Below are 25,269 nucleotides of genomic sequence, written 5' to 3'. Positions count from 1 at the left end.
GGCCTCCAAGTCACTAATTTCTTCCTCTGTGAGGTCATCATCAGAGGGGTTGGCTTTTTCAAACTCTGCCAACAGCTCCTGGAGCTGAATTTTGGTAGGTCTGGAGCCAATGGTTATTTTTTTGATATTACAGAGAGACCTTAGCTCCCTCATTTTAAGATGGAGGTAAGGTGTGGTGTCGAGTTCCACCACCTGCATCTCTGTATCAGACATTATTCTGCTAAGAGTTGGAATACTTTTTAAAGAATCTAAAACTGTTTCTAGAATCTAATTTCAAACTTTTAACAAACTTTTAAACTCTAAAAGACAATGCTAAACAGGGACTTAACACACAAGGCCCTAGCAGGACTTTTAAGAATTTAGAAAAATTTCAAATTGCAAAAATGAATTTCTAATGACAATTTTGGAATTTGTCGTGTGATCAGGTATTGGCTGAGTAGTCCAGCAAATGCAAAGTCTTGTACCCCACCGCTGATCCACCAATGTAGGAAGCTGGCTCTGTATGTGCTATTTCAAAGTAAGGAATAGCATGCACAGAGTCCAAGGGTTCCCCTTAGAGGTAAGATAGTGGCAAAAAGAGATAATACTAATGCTCTATTTTGTGGTAGTGTGGTCGAGCAGTAGGCTTATCCAAGGAGTAGTGTTAAGCATTTGTTGTACATACACATAGACAATAAATGAGGTACACACACTCAGAGACAAATCCAGCCAATAGGTTTTTGTATAGAAAAATATCTTTTCTTAGTTTATTTTAAGAACCACAGGTTCAAATTCTACATGTAATATCTCATTCGAAAGGTATTGCAGGTAAGTACTTTAGGAACTTCAAATCATCAAAATTGCATGTATACTTTTCAAGTTATTCACAAATAGCTGTTTTAAAAGTGGACACAGTGCAATTTTCACAGTTCCTAGGGGAGGTAAGTATTGGTTAGGTTAACCAGGTAAGTAAGACACTTACAGGGCTTAGTTCTTGGTCCAAGGTAGCCCACCGTTGGGGGTTCAGAGCAACCCCAAAGTCACCGCACCAGCAGCTCAGGGCCGGTCAGGTGCAGAGTTCAAAGTGGTGCCCAAAACACATAGGCTAGAATGGAGAGAAGGGGGTGCCCCGGTTCCGGTCTGCTTGCAGGTAAGTACCCGCGTCTTCGGAGGGCAGACCAGGGGGGTTTTGTAGGGCACCGGGGGGGACACAAGCCCACACAGAAATTTCACCCTCAGCAGCGCGGGGGCGGCCGGGTGCAGTGTAGAAACAAGCGTCGGGTTTGTAATGGAAGTCAATGGGAGATCTAGGGATCTCTTCAGCGCTGCAGGCAGGCAAGGGGGGGGTTCCTCGGGGAAACCTCCACTTGGTCAAGGGAGAGGGACTCCTGGGGGTCACTCCTCCAGTGAAAGTCCGGTCCTTCAGGTCCTGGGGGCTGCGGGTGCAGGGTCTCTCCCAGGTGTCGGGACTTAGGATTCAAAGAGTCGCGGTCAGGGGAAGCCTCGGGATTCCCTCTGCAGGCGGCGCTGTGGGGGCTCAGGGGGGACAGGTCTTGGTACTCACAGTCTTAGAGTAGTCCGGGGGTCCCTCCTGAGGTGTTGGATCTCCACCAGCCGAGTCGGGGTCGCCGGGTGCAGTGTTGCAAGTCTCACGCTTCTTGCGGGGAGCTTGCAGGGTTCTTTAAAGCTGCTGGAAACAAAGTTGCAGCTTTTCTTGGAGCAGGTCCGCTGTCCTCGGGAGTTTCTTGTCTTTTCGAAGCAGGGGCAGTCCTCAGAGGATGTCGAGGTCGCTGGTCCCTTCGGAAGGCGTCGCTGGAGCAGGATCTTTGGAAGGCAGGAGACAGGCCGGTGAGTTTCTGGAGCCAAGGCAGTTGTCGTCTTCTGGTCTTCCTCTGCAGGGGTTTTCAGCTAGGCAGTCCTTCTTCTTGTAGTTGCAGGAATCTAATTTTCTAGGGTTCAGGGTAGCCCTTAAATACTAAATTTAAGGGCGTGTTTTAGGTCTGGGGGGTTAGTAGCCAATGGCTACTAGCCCTGAGGGTGGGTACACCCTCTTTGTGCCTCCTCCCAAGGGGAGGGGGTCACAATCCTAACCCTATTGGGGGAATCCTCCATCTGCAAGATGGAGGATTTCTAAAAGTTAGAGTCACTTCAGCTCAGGACACCTTAGGGGCTGTCCTGACTGGCCAGTGACTCCTCCTTGTTTTTCTCATTATTTTCTCCGGCCTTGCCGCCAAAAGTGGGGCCTGGCCGGAGGGGGCGGGCAACTCCACTAGCTGGAGTGTCCTGCTGGGTTGGCACAAAGGAGGGGAGCCTTTGAGGCTCTCCGCCAGGTGTGACAATTCCTGCCTGGGGGAGGTGTTAGCATCTCCACCCAGTGCAGGCTTTGTTACTGGCCTCAGAGTGACAAAGGCACTCTCCCCATGGGGCCAGCAACATGTCTCGGTTTGTGGCAGGCTGCTAAAACTAGTCAGCCTACACAGATAGTCGGTTAAGTTTCAGGGGGCACCTCTAAGGTGCCCTCTGGGGTGTATTTTACAATAAAATGTACACTGGCATCAGTGTGCATTTATTGTGCTGAGAAGTTTGATACCAAACTTCCCAGTTTTCAGTGTAGCCATTATGGTGCTGTGGAGTTCGTGTTGGACAAACTCCCAGACCATATACTCTTATGGCTACCCTGCACTTACAATGTCTAAGGTTTTGTTTAGACACTGTAGGGGTACCATGCTCATGCACTGGTACCCTCACCTATGGTATAGTGCACCCTGCCTTAGGGCTGTAAGGCCTGCTAGAGGGGTGTCTTACCTATACTGCATAGGCAGTGAGAGGCTGGCATGGCACCCTGAGGGGAGTGCCATGTCGACTTACTCGTTTTGTCCTCACTAGCACACACAAGCTGGCAAGCAGTGTGTCTGTGCTGAGTGAGAGGTCTCCAGGGTGGCATAAGACATGCTGCAGCCCTTAGAGACCTTCCTTGGCATCAGGGCCCTTGGTACTAGAAGTACCAGTTACAAGGGACTTATCTGGATGCCAGGGTCTGCCAATTGTGGATACAAAAGTACAGGTTAGGGAAAGAACACTGGTGCTGGGGCCTGGTTAGCAGGCCTCAGCACACTTTCAATTGTAAACATAGCATCAGCAAAGGCAAAAAGTCAGGGGGCAACCATGCCAAGGAGGCATTTCCTTACATAAACCTACTAGTCATATTAATGTCTGTTTGGAGTTGCCTTGTATAGAGCTGATATGACTCCTCATCTACTGCTTTTTCAAGACACATGAAGGATTTTGTAAGTTTATGGATTCACTGAGACTGGAGTGGATCCGGAGTCAAGTTTCTGCTGATACAAATTCTGAATTATTCCCATATTAATATCTCAGAAAAGTATGCAGTGTGCATTGCCTCCAAATATGAGATGGCACCCATCAAATATAATTCTTGCACATTAGCTGAATGCGCGGTCATCTGAGTAACCTGAATGATCATAGGCTTCTTGGCTTTAATATAGGTGTTTTCAATTACTGGTATTTTTGCCAGAGTGACCTGCCAACCATGTATGAAATATTTGCTATTAAACCTAGTAGTTTACTATTGGAAGATGCCACATTACGGAACAACTAAACCAAAAGAATTTGTTGAGTGTTCTTTAGAGCTTACTCTGTGAAACAGTTGTCTCTGGAGTAACCTCAGAGTGAGGGAGACCCCCAAGTGTACAGGGGCTCACTGATCAGCAGTTTCACCGTTATTGCCCTAATAATATGGCTGGGGTTAAAAACAATCTATTTCTGTATTTATTGTCAATAAATTATTGTCAATAACATGGAGACCAACGAACTTCTCAGCTAAAATAAAGGTGGAATAAACAAGGGTGCAGAAGAAGGAACCCCTGCAGCAGCATAACTTGCAATCAGAGTGCAATTAAGAAACAATAGCCAGCAGTCTATCCAATTAGAGATTTGCAGTTTCGTAAAGCCAGCTAAACAACGTGAGATACTGATTGTGTTAATGTTGTGCCTTTTTAATCAACATAGCCAGTGAGCCTAAAATCTGTGACAGTGCCCAAAGGTAGCAAACTGTTGTTCCTGTATGCCCCTCATGACCCTACGTGCCCAAACAGACTACTTATGGGTATGACTTCCTTATGGTCCTGTCACAGGGCAATTATATTTCAAAGATGTTATGTTCAGACACCAAGCACAGGGTGCTAGAAAGTAAAGTCTTATTGAAATAATAAAATACCGTTTGTCTTGATAGTAGGACCCAATCATGGCTGATTTCACTCACCCTGGAGCCTCGATGCCTGAAAGGACTAAACCTACTCGTGGCCTGACGAGGAGCTGTGCTGCACACCATGGTCTGCCTATTGCTTCAGTTTAGCGGCAACATGAGCTAGATTCTCAAATACACAAAATATGACAGCCCTGAAACTTGTAACATTTGGGAAAAAGTGCTTTATGATATTTGGTAATCAACCTTTGCAGATTCTACAGTAGGAGAGAGTGATGAGGAAGATGTTGCACCATTGTATGTAGGAGAACAACGAGGACAGGTTTCCTGGGACAGGAGTCTTGAGACTAGAACAGGTGATCATCACTTGCTTAAAAAAGGACAGAGCAGTCACACTCCAAACTCTAGCATCCTACAGAAGGACCATATTAAAAGTGTGCGTTTTATTAGCTTCCATGGTTTGCATGTATGAGTAGGAACTTTCATGCATTGCTAGGAAAAACCAATGCCGCCCACAGCCTTCTTGTAATACTGAATTAATAAAACTAACCTTTGAGATCAGGCTGACTACTGTCCTTTAAGAAACAAATAGGCCATCTTAAGCTCGTTTGAATTTCTCAACTTATTTTTTGCGAGACATTTAAGTGTTACGTTTACAGTACATTTCTCCATCATTTCTGCTCTTAAATTTACATCCACTTACCACTATATTTATTTCTATTTCACAACACTGCTTTCTATTTATAAGTATTGTTCATAAATGTGCCTACTCCAACTTCATTGTCAGAGTATTAGGTGTTGCAGCACATCAATGCTTATATAAGCTTTTCTTTTACACAGAGATTACTTTATTTATGATTGTTGGTGTTTTGTGCTCAGTGTTTTTCTCAAGTCATCTAAAATTAGAAGCTACTTTTTTTCGTTCTATGGTGCTCACAGATACATGATTTCTAGCTTACCTATGAAAGGAACATCAGTTTTCCAGTGAGACAAATTTGCCATTTCGTCACAAAGTTGTGACAACCTAATATATTCTCATGCCAGTATCTTAACTTCCTCAAACATTCTGCTCCAAGAACATGATCCTTAGTTATTGTAGAAATCATCGGCGAAGAGAGCATTTCAGATCGGTACAAAACTTGCTGTGCACAAAACCTAGGGGCATATTTATACTCCGTCTGCGCCGAATGTGCGTCAAACTTTTTGACGCACATTCAGCGCAAATGTTGCCCCATATTTAAACTTTGCCACCCGAGACCGCGGACGACAAAAGTCCGCCGTGTGCGTCATTTTTGGGATGCGGCAACCCGCATTGCATTAATGATATGCAAGGTAGGCGTTCCCGTCCCAAAAATTACTTAAACGGCCGTGCGTCGTATTTATGCTTTCGGACAAAAATGACACACGGTTGGGAGGCGGAGCCAGAAAATGACGCACAGCCCGATTTGCGTCAAAATTTAACGATTGGGTCAGGGCCGGTGTTAAAATGGGGCAAACACACCCGTATTTAATAAGAACACACAGAAGCAATAGCAGAGCAGCAGAGCAGCAAAAGGGAGACATGGAGGTGATTCTTATCCAGCCTGCACGCAGACGCAGAGCCCAGCAGCTACAACAGCAGCTACCACAACACCAGCAGAGACCCCAAAGGCAGCACAGAAGGCAGGAGAGGATATTCCGCCCCAGAACAACCCTTTATGGCCTCAGGGAACACAACATCATCCAGAGGTACAGGTTGAACTGGCAGGACATTCAGCAGCTGCTGCGAAACATTGAGCCGCAGTTGGCACCCACTTTGCTGACACCCCGCACCATCCCAACAGAAACCAAGCTGCTTGCCGTACTTCACATGCTGGCAAGTGGCTCTTTTCAAACAACTGGTGCCCTGGTTGCCGGAATATCACAGCTGTCATTCTCTGCCTTTTTGTCCAAAGTACTGGATGCCATCATTGGACTTACACCCGCCACATCTGCTTCCCTAACACACTGCAGAAGTATCAGTAGACAAAACAGGGGTTCTACCTCATTAGTGGCTTCCCACACGTCCTTGGTGCAATCGACTGCACACATGTACGCCTTGTGCCACCTGCTGCAACTGAACACCTCTACCGCAACAGGAAGCTCACACATTCCATCAATGTGCAGGCCATTGTCGATCACCAAGGATTGATCACCAACATCGTGGCTAAATATCCTGGGAGTGTCCATGACTCATTCATCTTTCGTCACTGCATCATCAATGAACACTTCCAGGATGGATGGTATGGCAATGGACTATTTGTTGGTAAGTACAAAAACCTACTTATATACACTCTGCACAGCGACCCTCTAGGACACACAACACATACACCACAACAGCAACATGTGAACAGGAACACACTGAGGTCGTGACATCGCTAGCCATGTATCTTAGGTCACCATCAAACCTGTCACACATCGGAAATTAGTGTACAGCCTAATGTTAAGACGTCAAAGATCACAACGTGTGGAGTGGGTTGCCTAAATGTCACCTTGCAAATTGTAAGCGTCTCAATTATGTTTACATAAATCAATTGCATAAGTCTAAAGGTATGGGATGTCCAGAGTACGTTGATATGAACGCGTTAACAACACTGTCAAAATTACTCTGTGTATGGAACTATCCTCTCACCCCCAGTGAAGACACAGGGACACCTGTATCACAAGTCACAATGCTAGGGAGGGCACACTGTACTGCAAATCCCAAAACATACTGCTGACAACCGGTTAGCAGCCAAACACTCGTTCAGCCAAGGAAACAACACAATGCAGATGGTACATCCTACAAGCCTAGGATGCGACATAATAACACAAAAGAGTCACATACAACACAAGACAATTACTGCCATGAAAGGTGATTTCAATAGGGCTAGCTACATCAACATGATCCCATTCATTTTCTCTTTCAGCTGATCAGGGGTATGGCATCCAGCCATGGATAATGACACCTACTGGCAACCCGAGTACTGCAGCAGAGCATGCCTACAATGACGCACATAGGAGGACACGCACCATAGTCGAGAGGACATCCAGCATCCTCAAGTCAAGGTTCCGGTGCCTCAACATCACTGGTGGTAGCCTCCTATATTCCCCGGAGATGGTCTGTAAGATCATCCTAACATGTGCTATTCTGCACAACATTTGCATCAAAAGGAACATTCCCCTCCTGGAACCAGAGCCACACATGCCTGAAGAGGAGGAAGAGGAGGATGCTGGCCTGCAACATGAGGGGGAACTACAGAACACGACCGCTGGTATACGCAGGCGGCAACATATTGTGAACAATTTATTTTAAATATATTCACCATCACCACTTTATGAACTAATTTAAATAAACACATATAATAATCACCATATCATCGTTTGGCTATTCATTTTTGCACACCTTCATCTCTAACTATCATGACTCACATTGATCATTTGTGACACAGTTCAGCATGATTACCTATTTGGATGTAAACTTAGACAGCTTTATTCATGCAATTTTTGTAGTGTTTGCTTAGATTTGTGTGCACTGTTATATGTGTTAGTATTGCATGGTGACAACATTTTGCTGCCACTATTTGGTGACTTAGATATCCTTTGATGAAGCATTATTCTGTCCAACACAGCATGATGGTGTATGGTTTCTCACTTCATCAGATATTACCCTCAGGAAGGACAGAGTATAATGCAATCATGGCCACTGTGCAAATTTATCTGACTACATAATATCAGGACAGTTGTATTGACAAGCTACGTAATTTGACAGTAGGCACATTTCAGTTTTCTACTGCACAGTTGATATGTCACAGTACCCAGAGAACGATTTGTTGTGTAAGTGCTATTTATTGAAAAGTGCTGTAGTGCTATCTGTACATTGTCCATGATTGTGAGTCCATTAGAGTGACATCTTACATTGTGATCCAACACAAGGGGTTACGGAAATTATTTTGACATGCTGGGGTGATGTTTCGGACAGTGCAGAGGACAGGATTTGCCAATGAGTAGGCGAGAGACAATCACTGGGCAGGCTGACAAGATATACAGTGGTAAGCAGAACAGTCATTAAGTAGAGTTGTTGCAAGACTGGCATGTTACAAAGTGCAGGAACTTGGTAATAGTTGGTCATGTGGTAGGGACTAGTGCTTCCGGGTACTTTTCCGTGTGAAGGTGATCTTATCCATGTCTTCTTCTTCTGATGTGTGTGTTGCCTCCTCTGTTCTTGGTGGTGGTGGTTGTGAAGGGGCAACACACACCTCAGTGTTAGAAGACGTGGAGTCAGACATCCCGGTCGCTGCCACCTGTGAAGGTCTTAAGGGCAGTACTGCAGCAAGGAGGATCTGCTGGTTCTTGAGAATAGCAGCCACACCACGATGGTAGGCAGCCAGGTCGGCCCTGAGGGGTTCAATGTTGCATTCGTGCACACGTTGACAGGATTGCTGTTGTAGGTGTTGGGTCAACTGTATTACAGCTGTGCTGATTTCCTTCTGGGTTTTTTGCTGTTCCTGCAAGATAGATGTTAGGGCTTGCATAGCTGCTGCCTGATCTGCAGATGACATCATGCATGAACTACCCCCTCTAGGCTGGCTGCCATAGTTTGCATCCGCACCTCCTTGGCCAGCTCCTGCTGTACCCCAACTACAGTTCTCTCAAAGCTGGTGCCTGTGTCGCCTGAGTCCTCAGCTGTATTGGAGCTGGCAGGTCTTACAATTGGGGTGGTGGGTGGATCCTCTGCAATGGCTGCTTGTTCTGTGCTCCTCCTTGTGACTGAAGGTGGGGTCTGGAGGGTTTCAAGGACCTTTTGGATAGTCTCCTGGGAAATGTTTATCAGCTCATCATCCATGTCATAAGGGTAATCTGGGACAGGCATATCCGCAGGAGATCCATCTTCCTCTGCAATGAAACAGGGTACAATTAGTGTGTCTGTGTTGTGGCATTGGTGATGTGACATGCCTGCCTTGTGATGAATTCACATTGTGATCTTGTTTCGTGTTTATTGCTCCATTCTTTCAGATGGGCATTCTCCCAGGCCTATGGCCCACCTGCACGTCACATGTATGTTATTAAGTTATTAGACTTGTCGGCATCATCTCTTCTAGGTGTTGGTTTTGGCCAAATAGTGAATTGCCACCTTCTTGTCCTACTGAACCCTCCATCTACATCCATTCTCATGGTGAGACCTTTCACTGGCTGTGGGTGTTCTGATGGCACTGGCAGCACACTTAACAATCTGGACCTGCCCCAGTCTCTGATATTTCAAATCCTCTTAAATGTATTTGACATGTAGCATATCCATGTAGCATATCCTATGCATAGCAATGCTATGACACGATATGGATGTTGGCATTGGTAATGTGTACAGCTGTTGTTGGGAATGTGTGGTACATTAGATTGGCCTGATAATCGTATCAGTGTCCTATTTCCTCCTCTGACTGTGCAGGTGTATTTCAGTGACCAGTTACATGTGTCCCCCCCCTCAATGCTGTTGTCTGAGCAGTATGACATTTGGGATGTTACACTGTGACCCAGGCATAGGATGGACCCTGACATATTCAGCATGGGTATGTCCTTAGTGCTGTGTAGCTCCTATTGTTGTTTACATTGGCTGATGTTTGCAACAACTATGGGCATTGACATTTGACAGCACTGGGGCCTTTGTATTTTTTCAGGGGATTGTTGTTGTCCTCAACCCTCTAATTTAGGTGTGTATGATCCATGGGGAGGTTACTGCCATTGGCTACTTGAGCTGCACATAGAGAGGAGGTGGTAGTGGCAACTGTTGTCGCAGTTACATTCCAGTTGTCAGTATGGCTAGAGGTTGTTAAAAGGGCCCTAGTTAATGTGGGGGGTATGGTGGCTGACGTGTGCTGGGTTTGATGTTGTGCCCTTCCCTCCTGGCGTGGCTTTCCCTTTGCTCCATCCTTGGCATGGCAGCATGCCCCCATGTTACTGTTGTTGGTGTAGTGTAATGGTGTGCCCCAGCTTCTGTCTGTGCAGGCCATGCCCCCATGCCGTGCCCCTTTACCCATGCCACTCCATGTATATGATGACTTACATGCAATGTGTAGTAGGTATTCCCCCCCGGTTGCAGTTGACATTAGTGCATTTTAATTCCCCATGCGACTTACCCTGCATGTGCGCTGTCTCCTGGTAGTCTGCGCTATCCTGTCCTTGAATCCCTGTGACGATCTCCTCAGGAATGAAGGCTGCGACCATCTCCTCCATGTGGTCCAGGGCCTCCTGCGGTGCTGGACTCCCACCTCCAGTCTGCAGTTCTGCCTTCCTGTTCCTGGCCATCTTTTCCTTGGTCCTCCACTTGCAGTCATGCCAGCCTTTCTTGCACTCGATGACTGTTCTGCGTACTTCTGCCACACTGTTAATCTTGTCAACAATTTGTTGCCATATTGCCTCTCTCCTACTGATTGGCAACTTTGAGGTGACAAACAGTTGGTGCTGGTGTTCCGTCACCTCTTTAACCAGAATTTCCTGCTTCTCTGCACTGAAGCAACACTTTCTTTTCTTCTTATAAGTGTCCTGGTTCTTGAGTGGGTCCTCCTGGCTGGTTCCTGGTCTGTTGTCATCTTCCTGGGGTCTGTAGTGGCATCTGGGATCCATTTTGGCACTCCTCTGGTGAAATGGCAGTGTTCGCTGGATTTTTTGACGCTATTGCGTCAAACAACGGCGCATATCCGGTTTGCGGGGTCGTAAATCGACCCACAGTCATTTTCCACCGTGCTAACGTCGTTTTGCTTTACGACTTGACGCTGCAGTGTGCTTCAAAATAAATGACTCCCACCTGTGGTTTGCGCCGCCGTGCGTCAAAGTATAAATTTGACGCCCGCACGGCGCACCAAAATGGCATTAGCCGGCGCTAATATTTTTGACACAAAACTGCGCCGGCGCAGTTTTGCATCAAAAAGTATAAATATGGCCCCTAATGACTACTACTGTAACTCCAGGAAAGGTAAAACAAGCTGGCATATTATAGAGGAGAAACATGATGTAATTGTGTTGCATTATAAATAGAATTTGTGGAACAGGGATAGTGCCAGCGACTTGATAGTAAAACCTAAAGAGACATCTACCCTATTTAAACTAAACAAACTCTAAACTAATTTAGTTAAGAGACCCTACCTGGAGTAGCTATCCTTCGCACTTCATTCACATTATATAACGTTCAGGATGATGAACCTACAATCAGCTTCCACCACCCCCCACCCACCATATGTATTTGAAATAAAATAATGGAGACAGGAGAACAATAATTTGTTTGTCCAAGAATATTCTTCCACATAAAATGTCTGGATAACATGAATATTAAGTAGGTATGGGCCATAAATGTGAAGAGGTGAATGGATTTACATACCTGGGTATACAGTTTTGTAATATGGGTCATTGGAAACAACATCTGGAAATTATCAAGATGAAGTATGTTAGGACAACTGAGGCTGTTTTTAGATTTTCCAAAAAAATTGGCAATAAACCCCTTAGGGAAATGCTGCAAATTTACAAAAGCAAATCAATTAACAGCATTACGTATGGTTCTGCCCTTTGGGGTTTGATGCTCGAGATCCATTCATTACAAGTGCTAGAGAATACATTTTTTTGCAGACTACTTGCAGTGCCAAATACCACCTCCACATTTATGGTACACAAGGAGTTGGGTTGCCCTTATGTGGAAGATCTAATATACACCAATGCGCTGCTGGCTTGGCATGGCATTTGGTCTAAAGAAGGGACGCATTTTACCCAAAAGATTATTAAAGATTGCCTTACATTAGAATATTGGGATAGAATTCCATGGTTTATGCATTTAAAAGATTTGTTGAAAGGTATCAATTTAGCTCCAAATTTGGACAATCCAGGTATTATCCTCCAATTTAGCAAGAAAGAATTGAAAAATCAACTAATGGCATGGAGGGTTAGTGATAGAGAAAATAGAGAATGTAGGAAATCAACAGTAGCACTTTATATGACTGAAAATAACGAGGTAATGCCAAATTATTTGCTGATAGTAGCAAGCATTCAGGATAGATTTTATCTGACCCGAATACGCTTTAGAATGTTACACTTTTTGGTAGCCTTCCCAAAGGTGAGGATTTGGAGTAAAAGCCTACCGAAGTGCCCCAGTGTGGGACGATTTGCACAATCCACAATGCACTTTATTATATCTTGTAAATTTTATCACGATATTAGGAAGCAATTTTTAAAACCTTTATTTGTTATTAACAAATTATTTTACTGTAGAGAAGCTTTTAATTATTTATGTAAACTGGATACCAATGAGAAATGTGATGCAGTGATAAAATGTATCCTAAATGCCATAGAACAAAGGAAAAAGCTGTCGTATTTAGAAAACCTCCGGTATGAGAATGAATAATCGCTCAATTTGTAGTAGCAAAGGCTTTTTTATTTATTTTTTTATTTACTAGTAATGTTTTCTTGAAGTATCTTATTGGATATTTTTACCATTTTAAAGAGATTGTTTATCTTTTATGGAGTAAAATCCGAAGAAAGATTGATTTGAATTTTGAAGTAGGTAAGGCGTAAATGATGAGAGAAACTGAGTGCTTGGTAAAAAATGGTTGATATTTGCTGCAGGGCTATATGCATAGAGACCTTGCCATAGGTGATATGGGATTAATTAACCATGTGTGCAAGAGCTTTTGCGTGAAATTTTGCAAGATTGATTTTTACTACTTTTAGTATTTCTTAGCTGATTTGTTTCAGATGATTGATAGCATATTATGAATAGCATTTTTTTATTGTGATTATTGAAAAATACCACATTCTATCAATACATTTTTAACTTGACCTCAAATAGGTTTTAATCCACAAATGTATCAAAGTGTCATACTGAAGTGCACTAAGCACAGAGCCTAGTGTTTAGAATTTATATATATTTAAGTCCAAACATTTCCTTTTGGATTTTGTACTGTCTATACTAGGCTGTATATCTGAACCATCAATTAAATTGTTTAATTCATAAAAACGAAACCAAAACGCTTTTTTACTTGCTGCAATGCTGTCTTTAACTTTTAAGCTTCTAAAATCAAAACATTTTCTTAATTGCAGTTCACCCGAGAATCAAGAAGACAACCAAATTCTAAAGCAAAACGAAAAAGGATATGTTGTTGAGACTGCTACTTTTTCATCCTACCAAACAGTTTTTGAGAAATTTGCACCCCAGTCAGATGCAGAAAGAGATTCCTTCTTGAATGATTCGTTCCCTACTGGCTTCCGTTGGGGCACAGCAACGGCCTCCTTTCAAATTGAAGGAGGCTGGGCAGAAGATGGGAAAGGAGAGAGTATTTGGGACAGATTTTCACACCAAGGTCATGCACACCTGAATGAAACCACAAACATTGCATGCGACAGTTACCGCAAAATTGATTATGATGTTTACCTTCTTAGAGGTTTACAGTCACAGATATATAAATTTTCTATATCATGGGCCAGGGTATTTCCAACTGGCTATAAAAGCAGTCAAAACCTCAAAGGAGTGAATTATTATAAAAAATTAATAAGCAGCCTCCTGGATTCAAATATTGAACCAATGGTGACATTATTTCATTGGGACCTTCCACAATCTTTGCAAGATCTGGGTGGATGGCAGAATGAGAGCATTGTGGATGCATTTGTGGATTATGCTGACTTCTGCTTTGCCACTTTTGGGGATCAGGTTAAAAACTGGATTACATTCCATGAACCATGGGTAGTGAGTTATGCTGGCTATGGTAATGGAATGCATGCCCCAGGAATACGTGATCCAGGAAAAGCTTCATACAAGGTACCGACCAATGTCTCTTTTTGATTGTAAAGTTATTCATAAAGTAGGCCATTTTTATGAAAAGAAAATGTGTACATTACCTTAAAGTGTAATTCTGAAAGTATTGTTTAATATCATCAGATGATGCTTGCTCAGCATTTACACATTTTATAGACAAAGATAAAGTGCTTTGCTCACAATCAATCAAGCCTGCCAGGAGGAAAAATCTAAATCTAAAGTGAAATGTTAAGTCTCCAGTTTTCAAAGATGATCACTCACTCATGAAACCAAGCCTCGCTATGACATGCCGAGCCAAAGGTTGGGTGCTTATCATTAAAATGTTGCTGCTGTTAAATTATCAATCAAAATTCAGGATTTGATATTGTTCTTTTGAAATTTATAAGTCAGGGTGTCCCTTGCCATTATGTATTTCTGTAACACCCAATGTTACCTACTTACAGGTTATAGCCAAACACACTCTAAGCATGAGTTTAAATCTTGCAAGTGGAGCAACCATGCAGAAAGGCTAAGAGGTATTCAGCTTTTTTCTCACTAACAGAAACAAAAATTGACCATTGATCGAAACATATGCTAGTGAGGACCTACCACACAGATCAGTCATTAACTATATTGGCACACGCTTTAGGCAAGTGATGTGGCAGGCATATTAAACATCCTGCTGGAGTGATGATTTCTCTGGTGGGTTTATGGTAAATGCCAAATATCCTCAAACAAGAGTTGATGATTGGGGTGACTCAGTATCCTCAAAGATTCTAACAGTAATCTAGCCGAAGCAAACGTTTATAACAGAGATTCATTTGGTATACAGAATTTACACTGATGCGCGGACCATGACTATCCCAAAAATATTTAAAAAGCACTGGATCTACTTTACTCAAAACTAATGTTCATTGTACAGTTCCAGGTCTCTGATGGCCACCTGAATTAAACACAAAAACTCAAAATGACACGTTTTAAATGGAAAATTATCTTACACCATCAACTGATAATATCAGCTTTGTTTCTCTGATCAGCATCTCAGCATCTTGGGCAAGCAGGCACAGAATGTTTGCAAATGTCTTCTAGAAAGGGCACACAGTTTGGTTGTGAAAGTTGCCATACACTCAAACACAAGAGACTGCATTCTCAAGGATTAGTTGTATTCCCATTTCCCTCTGTTAAAAGGACATTCCCATTCCATTAAGAGACCTCTTTGCTGTCACAGTGAAATCTGTACAGCGAAGAATATTTCATTTCTGTTGTTCACAGCAAAGCAGAAAGTGGGAAATCTGGCCAGATGATTTGTGCAGGCTTTCACTCACTAATTTTCAATCAAAAGTTTTCTGTAACAGTCAACACAAATGTGGTAGGGTGAGGATGAAAAAGAAAGCTTCCACAATGCCCATATCTAGTATTTCATAAGCTTGGCTCATCTTTTGAGAGTGCAAGTTCGGTTCAGGATTTAAGTCAGCTTAAGGTGCTGGAGATGAGGAGATCAAGAATAAAATTCCCTTCAGTCAAGGGATGAATGGGTTAAAGACCAAACCAATGTGTATACATAAAAATATAAAACATTTATTAAATAGTTACCACTGAAGTATATGAGATGAAAAATATGTGTAAACGTTTAATAGTTCCAGGTAATAAGGTCACAATTATGATGGAGTTTCACTAAGGAACATGAATCATATTAAACATTCAGTAGAGCCCTCATTACGAGTTCCCCAGAATTACTTGCTTGGATATCGGAGGGCTGGCATCTGTGATTCCAGCCAGCACCATCACGCCTAAATTCATGGATTCCACATTATTTCTTCTGGGAATGGGAATAACATGGGTTCTGTGTTTTTGGACCTAGAGCTGTCAAGTTTGCAGATCCAATAATATAGGTCTCAGAGACACAGGGTAACTTAGAATGGCCAGAACCTTATCCTTCCAGGGCTATTTCACTGGGTCGCTCATAATAAGGACTTAAGAAGCCTAAACAACAGGCATGTCAGGCTGCAAGTGAACAGGTTAGGCCCAGGGATAAAGGTTCGTCCAAGTGACAAAGATTGCCTTCTGATCCTAGGCAAAACAGTATTGAGTTTATGAAGGCTTTCAACTGGAGGAAGAGACCTCTGGAGGTCCATGTCAGAAAGACAGCTGTTGTATTTATATAGCAAACTTCTCATCCTTGCCTCTCATTATAAGTGTTTATCAGAGCATAAGATTTTCTAGTAGGAACAGCCTTCAATCAAGACAACAGGAACATGCATTTATCAAAATGCTACTGGTGAGAACAGGTACTGCCAAAGATTGAGAACGGAACAGCCTCCTCAGATGCGCTACTCAGTTGGAGTCTTGCTATTTTGTTTTTTAAGGACCTTTAATGAGCTGGAGGGTCACCTTTATTGAAAAAAAAGCCTTTTGAAGATGCTTCAACTACATTCAACAAGATTATAAAATAAAGTACTTCATTAATCAGTTCAGCTCAATGGCACATTTTTTTCAGACTCTGAGCAAAGGCATCAAAGTGGGTCAAAGGTTCTTCAAGTTATCGCAATGACACTACATTTTCTTCAGACTCTGCAATGAAATCACAGAATCCCAGCACAATGCTTGTCTAGCACTGTCCAAAACTGATTTGTCGAGATTGTGCTTAGTTGGACATCTAGAGGTATGCTCTGTGCAAATAAAAAATCCTTGAAATATGTGAACCTGATGCCAAAGTCCAGTTCCTGATGTACGGAGATAGCACTAGAACTAATGGTCTCAGAGAACGTCTCTGTTGACCTCTCAAATCCTTTTTTCTTCTCATGCCAAGTTCTTCTGAAAACTCATTAGCCTTAATGGACTAGGTTCCAAAAATATCAAGCTCTACTCAGAGGATGCCCAGACACTCGAGCACAAGACTAGTGTCTTTTCAATGCAAGATGGAGACAATAACATCATAATGAAATAGAATGACCAAATAACACTCAAACCAAACCCTCGCATGGAGGCTTTGGATGGGTCTTTTAAGAGTGTAGGTCAAAAACTGCTTTATACAGCACTATTTCCCACATATATGTATAAATCAGCCATGATTTGTATGGTGTTTTCTGAATAGGAAACCTGAAATGTCCCAATACTTCGTGATCTGATATAGTACACAAGAATATTGTTTCTCCATTGTACCAAATCCTGCATGTGCTATCAGAAAGTCATGCACCTGAAAAACACCTCATATTCACAGTACATACCTATTTGTAAAACAACACTGAAATATTAACTGATACAGTCTGGCACTACCATATCACAAATGTGAATCTTAAATTTCATGCCAGAGTAAATAACAAACATTTAAATAAAGTCCAAGAAGATATAAGGGGTCATTACAACTTCAGCAGACGGAAAAGCCTGTCCGCCAAAGTCCAGACGGGCAGGTTGCCGCCAGTGAGCCCGCCTTCCCGTGGGCCCCATTACGAGTTCCCGCTGGGTCAGCGGGTGGAAATGATGTTTCTGTCCACTGACCTAGCAGGAAACGCCCAGTAGCATTGTTTCCGGCTAATAATAGAGCTGGTGGCAATGCTGTTGTGCGTAGGGTGCACCAGCACCCATCGCCATGTTTACTGTCTGCGAACATTGCGACTGGCTGTCTAGGGGGCCCCCGTCTCTGCTAGCAGTTACATGGCAGTGCTACCGCCATATAAACGCTGGCGGAGAAGAGGGTCATAATCCCCAGGGCAGTGCTACATGCAGCACTGCAGTTTCGGATTAGGACTGCTAGCACCGCCAGGCCCTCTTAAAGAAGAAAACTGGAGGTGCTGGCAGTCCGACCATGGCATAACCACCACAGTCATTAAAACGCCAGGGTCATAATAAGGCCCATAATGTACATACTTTTTCATGTGCCACTTAAGAGCTTGTCCAAGTAATGGGTCAGAAAATAAAATGCCATTACTAATGCTATGAAATGCCAGGGTATTACCAAAATATGTGAGGTTATCTGAGTGTTGCTTAGATATCTTACGGCTCAGCCAATATTAGCAAGGTTTTTATCAAACAATGCATGGTGCTGACAGTTATATGATGCTCAATGTGCATGCCTGCCAGAATGAAATATGCCAGTAGTTTGCTTAAACATGCTAGTGGTCTACTCACAGTGCCAGCCCAAAGATTTCAAGATTGTCATGCCAGTTTCACTAAGCACTAGCTAAGCGTATGTGCAACTTTGCCCCAAATAATTGCTATGCCATTTTCCACATGGCCCTTGTTAAACATATTCTGTTATGTCAGTTTCTACATGGCCCCACAATATTGTCAGATAGCTTCCACACTGCCATGTTAGTTTCACATTTCCCCCCAAAAATTATGCACCAGTTTCCATATCACTATTCCAGTGTACTTTCCCCACTTTAGCCCACTTTGAGTCCTGTTTCTCAATTCCCATGAGAACATTTACCCAGCCAGGGCTCACATTGCTGGGCAGGCATTATTTTGCACCAGTTAAGCACCTTTGTCAGCCACTGCATTTCAGTTATTACCATTGTTGCTGTGAGGGGATTGCTTTAGTATATGGTAGAAATGCCTGGCTTTTGTTGGAAACTTCCAGCTATGTCAACTGTTGCCTAGAATGAGAATCAAGTAATTTCCTACAGTTGCATCCTATGTAGGTATCTACTTTATCCCCACTCCCAGAAACACCTGGGATTGTCCAGATAACATCTGGTTACTTGAAATTCCTGTTACCAGGATTATCTCTTAAATATCGCACTTACAAAAGAATTTGAGTTTGTTTAGCTTATATTTTAAAACGTAGACTTTACATTACAGTAGTGCAGACGTTGTTTCTTCTGCCTCTGTCTAATGCAAATAAGAAAGCCCAAGCTTACCCCATTGTTGACTCTAATTTTACAACTATTATTCACAAAGAGAGACAATTAACCACTGTTCTCCAGTGCGTGTATTTTGATATAGCTACCCCAATTCTGGGATTTATTGTGCTAAATCTCAATAAAATAATGGTCTTTCTAGCCAGGTCTTCTTTTTCAGGGTCTGTATTTATTGTTTATTTCCTGGAGTCTGCTCCAAGATACCTTCTGGTCTACCATTGACAAACATGTGACGTGACCTTCCAAAACTTTTTTCTCCAACTGGGGACCTGTTTTAATTCTCTGTATCTTTGTTCCTTCCTCTCTATTATAACTTTAATAGACCATTAGGTATTTCAATTCCAGCATTCTACTTCTATGTAAAGGATTTAGGGGCAGATTTAAGAGCCCTTAGCTCCTCCTTGCACCACATTAGCGTCATTTTTTAAATGCTAATGTGGCCCAACGAGTCCAAAATCACAGCACCAAATTTACAAAGTGGCTCAGAGCATGCATTTTGCCACTTTGTTTCCCTTTGCACTACATTATACCCGCAGCAAGCATAATGTATGCAATGGGGACGTTAAAAAAATGGCTCAAAGAAATCTAAAAGATTTCTTTGCATCATTTCTTTCGGCACTTTTAATGCTTGCTCAGATCAGGCACACTATTGCTTAGAATGGGCCTCAATGGCCTTTGCAGGATTAGTGTCAACATTTTTTACGCTAATCCTGCAAAGCTCTGAACTAGCGTCAAACATTTTTACGTTAGTTCCCCTAACTAATGCCGCGGTAAACCGTATTTTAGATATGGCGCACACATGGTGGTATTAGGGGGGCGCTAAGGGGTGCAAGAAAAGTGGCGCTGCACTGGGTGCAGTTCCACTTTTCCTAAATCAGGCCCTTAATTTGTTTCAGAGATAGTGACCCATCTGCACTGTTTCTTCTAAATATTTTACAGCAGGGCTTGCTAGATATAAGAAATGTAATAAAAGGGAAGGTCAAAATGTGGCATATGCCAAAGTCAAGGCTGGAACTCATCATCCTCTTTAAAAAAATATATAGTAACAGCGCTCCTTTATCAGGCGGTAATTAGATTCACTAGGGGTCATTATTTCTCAACATAGTTGAGAAGCAGTAATAGAGTTGCAGACACAAAGCTGGAAAGTAGCAACATGCTTTTAGTAAAATAAATGGAACATTGACCAATGCAGGTTCCTTAAATAAGTCAATTGTTACAAAAACACGTTGGGAGACTTCTGTTTTCCTATTGTCGTGCAAACTTTTTATTATTATTATTTATTATTCATAAATTGGCTTTTTTTTATTTTTGGCTGTGTTGCCACACATTTGTGTTTGTGTGGGTGTGTGTGTGTGTGTATGAGACCCCTCATACCCAATTTCGTTAACTGTCAGTGTGGCACCTATTATCTTCCCTGGGGCATTTTCTTACCCTCCAAGAAGCATACTTAAGAAAAGTGGCATTGTACTGTGTGCAGCGCCACTTTTCTTGCACCCGTTTACCACCCCCCTACTGCCACCAAGTGTGCACCGTATTTAAAATATAGCACACCATGGCGCAGGGTAGGGGGCAATAGCGTTTTTTTTTCATAACACTATTGATGTACTCTGCAGGAGTAGCACCAAAATATTGGCACTACTCCTGCAGAGTATATAGGGTCCCATTATACTGTAAATAATGGAAGCCCTCTTTTAACCCCCTTCTCTTTTAACACCTGAGCCTGCTCTGTTAGATTTCCTTGCACCATTTCTTTGGCCCCCTACTGGGGGAATGCCCCCTTTGCATACATTATGTCTGGCGCAGGCATAATGTAGCGCAAAGGGTTACTAACTGGCGCAATGCATGCATCGCATCACTTTGTAAATATGGCACAAGAATTTTGGCCATGTTGGGCCACATTAGCGTAATGAAAAATTACGCTAATGTGGCGCAAGGTGGTGCTAGGGACTTATAAATATGCCCCCAAGTGAGGTACGTATCTCAAGTTATACACTGTTGGGCAGCAGAAAAGTGCAGCATACCTACACTGGAAGTAATACAATTAGATGTAAACTATCCTATCACTTCTTGTTGGCCCCCGACCTACAGTTCCTTGTTTTCATTATGAACACACAATACCTAGAAAACATTTTGTTATTGCTTGATCAGGTACTGCTTAATCATCTCTTCAAAACCAGTGTTCCACTCTCAGAACCTATTTCTTCTCATCTATCCATAAACCACCACTCCCAATACAGCACAATACTAGAACTATTCTTTGTGATTTCAAAAGAAAGATAGTGTTTTTGAGTGTTATTTGAAGCCTTTTCCTTATACTGTTACCAAGATCAATCGAATATGGAGAGTATTCAGAACAATATTTAGGGTTTTTCATGACAAGATTCATAAACTATATGTTATTTTACTGAACCTCACAAAATATTGACAATGTTTATACATATGTTTTTTTAAAGGTGGCTCACTTGATTCTCAAAGCACATGCCAAAGCCTGGCATCTCTACAATGACAGATACCGTTCCAAGCAGCACGGAAAAGTTGGAATAGCGTTGAACGCTGATTGGGCTGAACCACAAGACCCAGCGGATCCCGAGCAGGTGATGGCTGCTGAGCGCTACATGCAATTCATGCTGGGATGGTTTGCTCACCCCATTTTTGTTAACGGTGATTACCCCGAAGTGATGAAGGCTCAAATCCAGCTGAGAAACCAGCAGTGTTCCAGCACGGAGGTCAACCTACCTGAATTTACTGAAGCAGAGAAGCAACACCTAAAAGGAACAGCAGATTTCTTTGGCCTTTCCCATTACACTTCAAGGCTTGTCAACACCACAGGAGGTGGCAGCTGTGCGTTGGAATATGAAGAAATAGGGAACTTTTCACAACACGTGGATCCATCGTGGTCTGAAACTGCCTCATCATGGATCAAAGCTGTCCCCTGGGGTTTGAGAAGGTTGCTGAACTTTGTGAAAGAGGAATACACAAAAACGAGCATCCCAATATACATAACAGGGAATGGTGCACCAACAGAGTATGGAGGGGATGTGATCAATGATACCAAGAGGATAGACTACTTAAAATCCTACATCAACGAGGCACTGAAAGGTATTATGTGTGGCATTACATTTGATTGATTTATAACAGGCTTTGGTTTTGACAGGCAGGTTTAGCTAACTCCTAAAATAGAAGTGGATCACATACATACTCAACCACTATTAATTCTGTTGAGGAAACTACATTGAACAATGAAGATGCACTAACCAGTTCCTTGTAGACATCTAAAATATAGCCTAAAAACATAACATGAACTCCACACCAGTCTTATGCAGTAAACATGCTATTGCCTTTAAATGTGTTTGTCAGGATGGTGGCCAAGAGCTGGCGTTGGTTGAAGCAGTGCCTCAGCACAGCTAGTCACAGCCCACCTGCCAAATTTCAAGTTTCCCACAATGCAGTGCTGGCCCTTTTACAGCAAAGTGCTTCCTCCAAGACAGCAGGGGAACTTCCAAGAAAAATGAACAATGCCAGTCAGCCAGCCACATCATTGGCAGAATGACGGACCACTCAGCATTTTTTAATTGTCCAAAGACAACTCACATGGTGATGTATAAAAAACCCACGCATGCCATTGTCAACCATGTCTTTACCACACATCCATTACCACATATATGCCTTTACCACACAAGCCTTTACAATGAAATAGTCAAAGTCAAATAAGCCTTTATTTGATATACAAATTGTATAACCACAAAAAATGCTAACAAATAAAACAAGATTAAAAAAACGTATAAAAACAATCAAAATACACAACAAATAAAACTAAAATACAGGCACTAGGTACACAACCATCTTATTTCCCTACTATTTGTCTTAGATGTACCGCTGAAGAAATATATTTGTAAATCATCAGACAAATGTGCTGTGTTTGAAGGAGCTGTAGGCAAATTAGGACTGGCCTGCATTTCTGAGTATTTAAAAACTTCAACAAAGTCAATAAAACATGTTTCTTCGGGATGTCATAGAGCTTACAAAAAAAAGTGTAACAGAGACTGGGTTGTTTTTGAATCACAAGGCAAGACTCTAAAAGAGAATCATGAAAAGCACAGCTTGGGTAAGCTACCAGAAAATTTACTATGCCAAATCTTAACCTGATCAAATAAAAATGCTGTGTATGAGACAGTGGAAACAGAAGATATGACCCCATAATGTTGGTAGTAACCAAAGCTAGATATCCCACCACTCTTTGTTTCTCTATTTATTGAAATCACCTTGTCTGTATTCTCATTGGAAAGAAATCTTCCTTTAGTTGTTTTGTTGAAATATTGAACATTAACGTGGGAATATAATAACGATCCTCTCTCCACAGGAGGGTGAGCTGCTCCTTAACGTAGCTCATCTATTTAAATTTCGAGGCCATGTCTGAAAATGTACAGTCATTAATTATAGACTGATAGAGGAAAGACTTCTGATTAACCAAGATTGCTCTCCACAGCAACAGAGGGGCTAATTTGACATGATCCTCTAGGAGGACCAGCCCCAATTCGGAGTGACACAAAATAATAAGGATGCTATTTGAGACTGAAAAAAACTTCTTTAAAAAGATATTTTTCACCACTTGCCATTCAGAGGTATCACTAGCATCATCTGTTACCATTGAGAGACATTTGGCGAGGCAGATATACACCATAGCACCCAGTGGTTTTCCGCACAACTTCCCAGCGTATCTAAAAATGGATGCACTAACTTGCTCAAATCCTTACCTCCTGCAGCTAATCAGATGAGTTTAAGAACTATTTTGATCAAAAGGGATGACTCGGTACGAAAAAGTTGTAAAGTTTAATAGATAATCCTTATTTAGATTTAGCCAATTTAGACAAGGGCCCAATAACCATAACATAGGATTTTGGGATGTTAGCTTTTGAACTCAGACATTCATAAACAGAAAAAAGCTGTTTAACAATTTTTGTAGGCGTACACCCATTATAGATATTAAGACGCAGTTATCAGCATACAACAGAGCAGGTAATTTCCTATGACCACCTCTTGGTCGGTCCGCCTCCACCATGTTAGGATGTTTTTCCAGGTCATTGATATAAATGCAAACTAAAAAAGGGGCCAATGCGCAGCCTTGTCTAATGCCACATTTTATATCAAAAGCATCAGTGAGTTCACCGTTTGTACCATGCCCTATCCTCAATGCCATCCCTTCGTGCAATTGAGCACAAAAATAGAGTAGGGCCAAGTCAAAACCCATATCAAGTATGATAGACCACGGCCTCCCTCTATTCACCCAATCAAAAACCGCTGTTAGGTCCATAAAACCCAGATGAATGCTCCCATCACTGCACAGTACACTTAGAAATGGGATGATGGAGATTTAGGCACTGCTTAACAATGCTGAGGCTTTGCCTGAGCCCATATTGAACATTTGAGAAATGCCACTTGTCCAATAACCACAACTTCAATCTATCAAGCAAGATTCTCCCCATAAGTTTGCATGTAGTATCTATCAAAGAAATCGTGCAGTAGCATTGAGGGTCACTGTTACCCTTTTTGAATATAGGTATTATTTTTGAACTACACCATGATTTTGGGGGACCTTCCTTAGCCACGTATCTCAGAACAATTGTTAGTAGGGGGGCCTAGAGGTCAAGATTATCTAGAAAGAAATCAACTGAGACCCCACCTGGGCCAGGGGCCATGTTTCTCCAAGACCGGTTCAAAGCAGAGGCCACCTCCTTGTAATGACTTCCTCATTACTGCAATATAAATTCAAGAAGTACTCAACCCAATTTTTGGGGAAGAATATTAACATCAATGAGGGAGTTATGGTCATCTTTAAAGAAGGGATCATTAACAGTTTTCCAAAACAAATAAGTGTCCTTACTCACGCTTACTTTCTGGACTGTATCCCAAGCTTCCATGACAATATCCTTTTTTCTCTGTGAAATGGCCTATTTCTATTCATGTCTATATAGCACCACCATCCCTCTATCCCATGGAACCTGCTTCAATGCACCTATAAGATTTCTATGGGCCCTAGAGCAGTAATTTTATCAAATCACTACTGTATTTAATCTCAGTTACTTTCCCTTTGCGCGGTCAGCAAACCAATAAGCGATTGACAGACTATAGAAAAGCGATAAGAACCACCCTGAGGGGAAGGGCATCATTTAACAGGCTAATACTTGATCCCCCGTCCTTCAATAATTCCTTATGAATAAAGGAAGAATCAGCCGTTGTCCACCTACATATAATACCCTGGGTTTTAGTGTGCACTTCAGGGGCAATGGATATAACAGGAGGAAATGAAATAGCCTTACTGGAGTCAATATACAAAGACGGTAATGATCACTAAGCCCACCAGGCAATATTTTAAGGCTGATGACCTGCGGCTTGTAAAACTGGGAAAGGGCAAAAAAATCTATCAAACTTCCTTGCCTTAT

The 25,269-nt window shown here is 42.3% G+C and overlaps 1 protein-coding gene across 1 annotated transcript in view; it reads left to right on the top strand.

The window, feature by feature from the left end:
• LCT (lactase) overlaps positions 1 to 25,269 on the top strand; it is a 364,432-nt gene that overhangs the window by 150,558 nt on the left and 188,605 nt on the right. The window contains exons 6-7 of the mRNA XM_069225073.1: positions 13,280 to 13,994; positions 21,283 to 21,928. Coding sequence (XP_069081174.1) covers positions 13,280 to 13,994; positions 21,283 to 21,928 — 1,361 coding nt within the window. The remainder of the gene's footprint in view (positions 1 to 13,279; positions 13,995 to 21,282; positions 21,929 to 25,269) is intronic.

Source organism: Pleurodeles waltl, chromosome 3_1, assembly GCF_031143425.1.
Source record: "Pleurodeles waltl isolate 20211129_DDA chromosome 3_1, aPleWal1.hap1.20221129, whole genome shotgun sequence".
NCBI lineage: Eukaryota > Metazoa > Chordata > Amphibia > Caudata > Salamandridae > Pleurodeles > Pleurodeles waltl.
The sequence above is the reverse complement of the archived record's forward strand: the minus strand, read 5'-3'. Positions and strand labels throughout refer to the sequence as shown.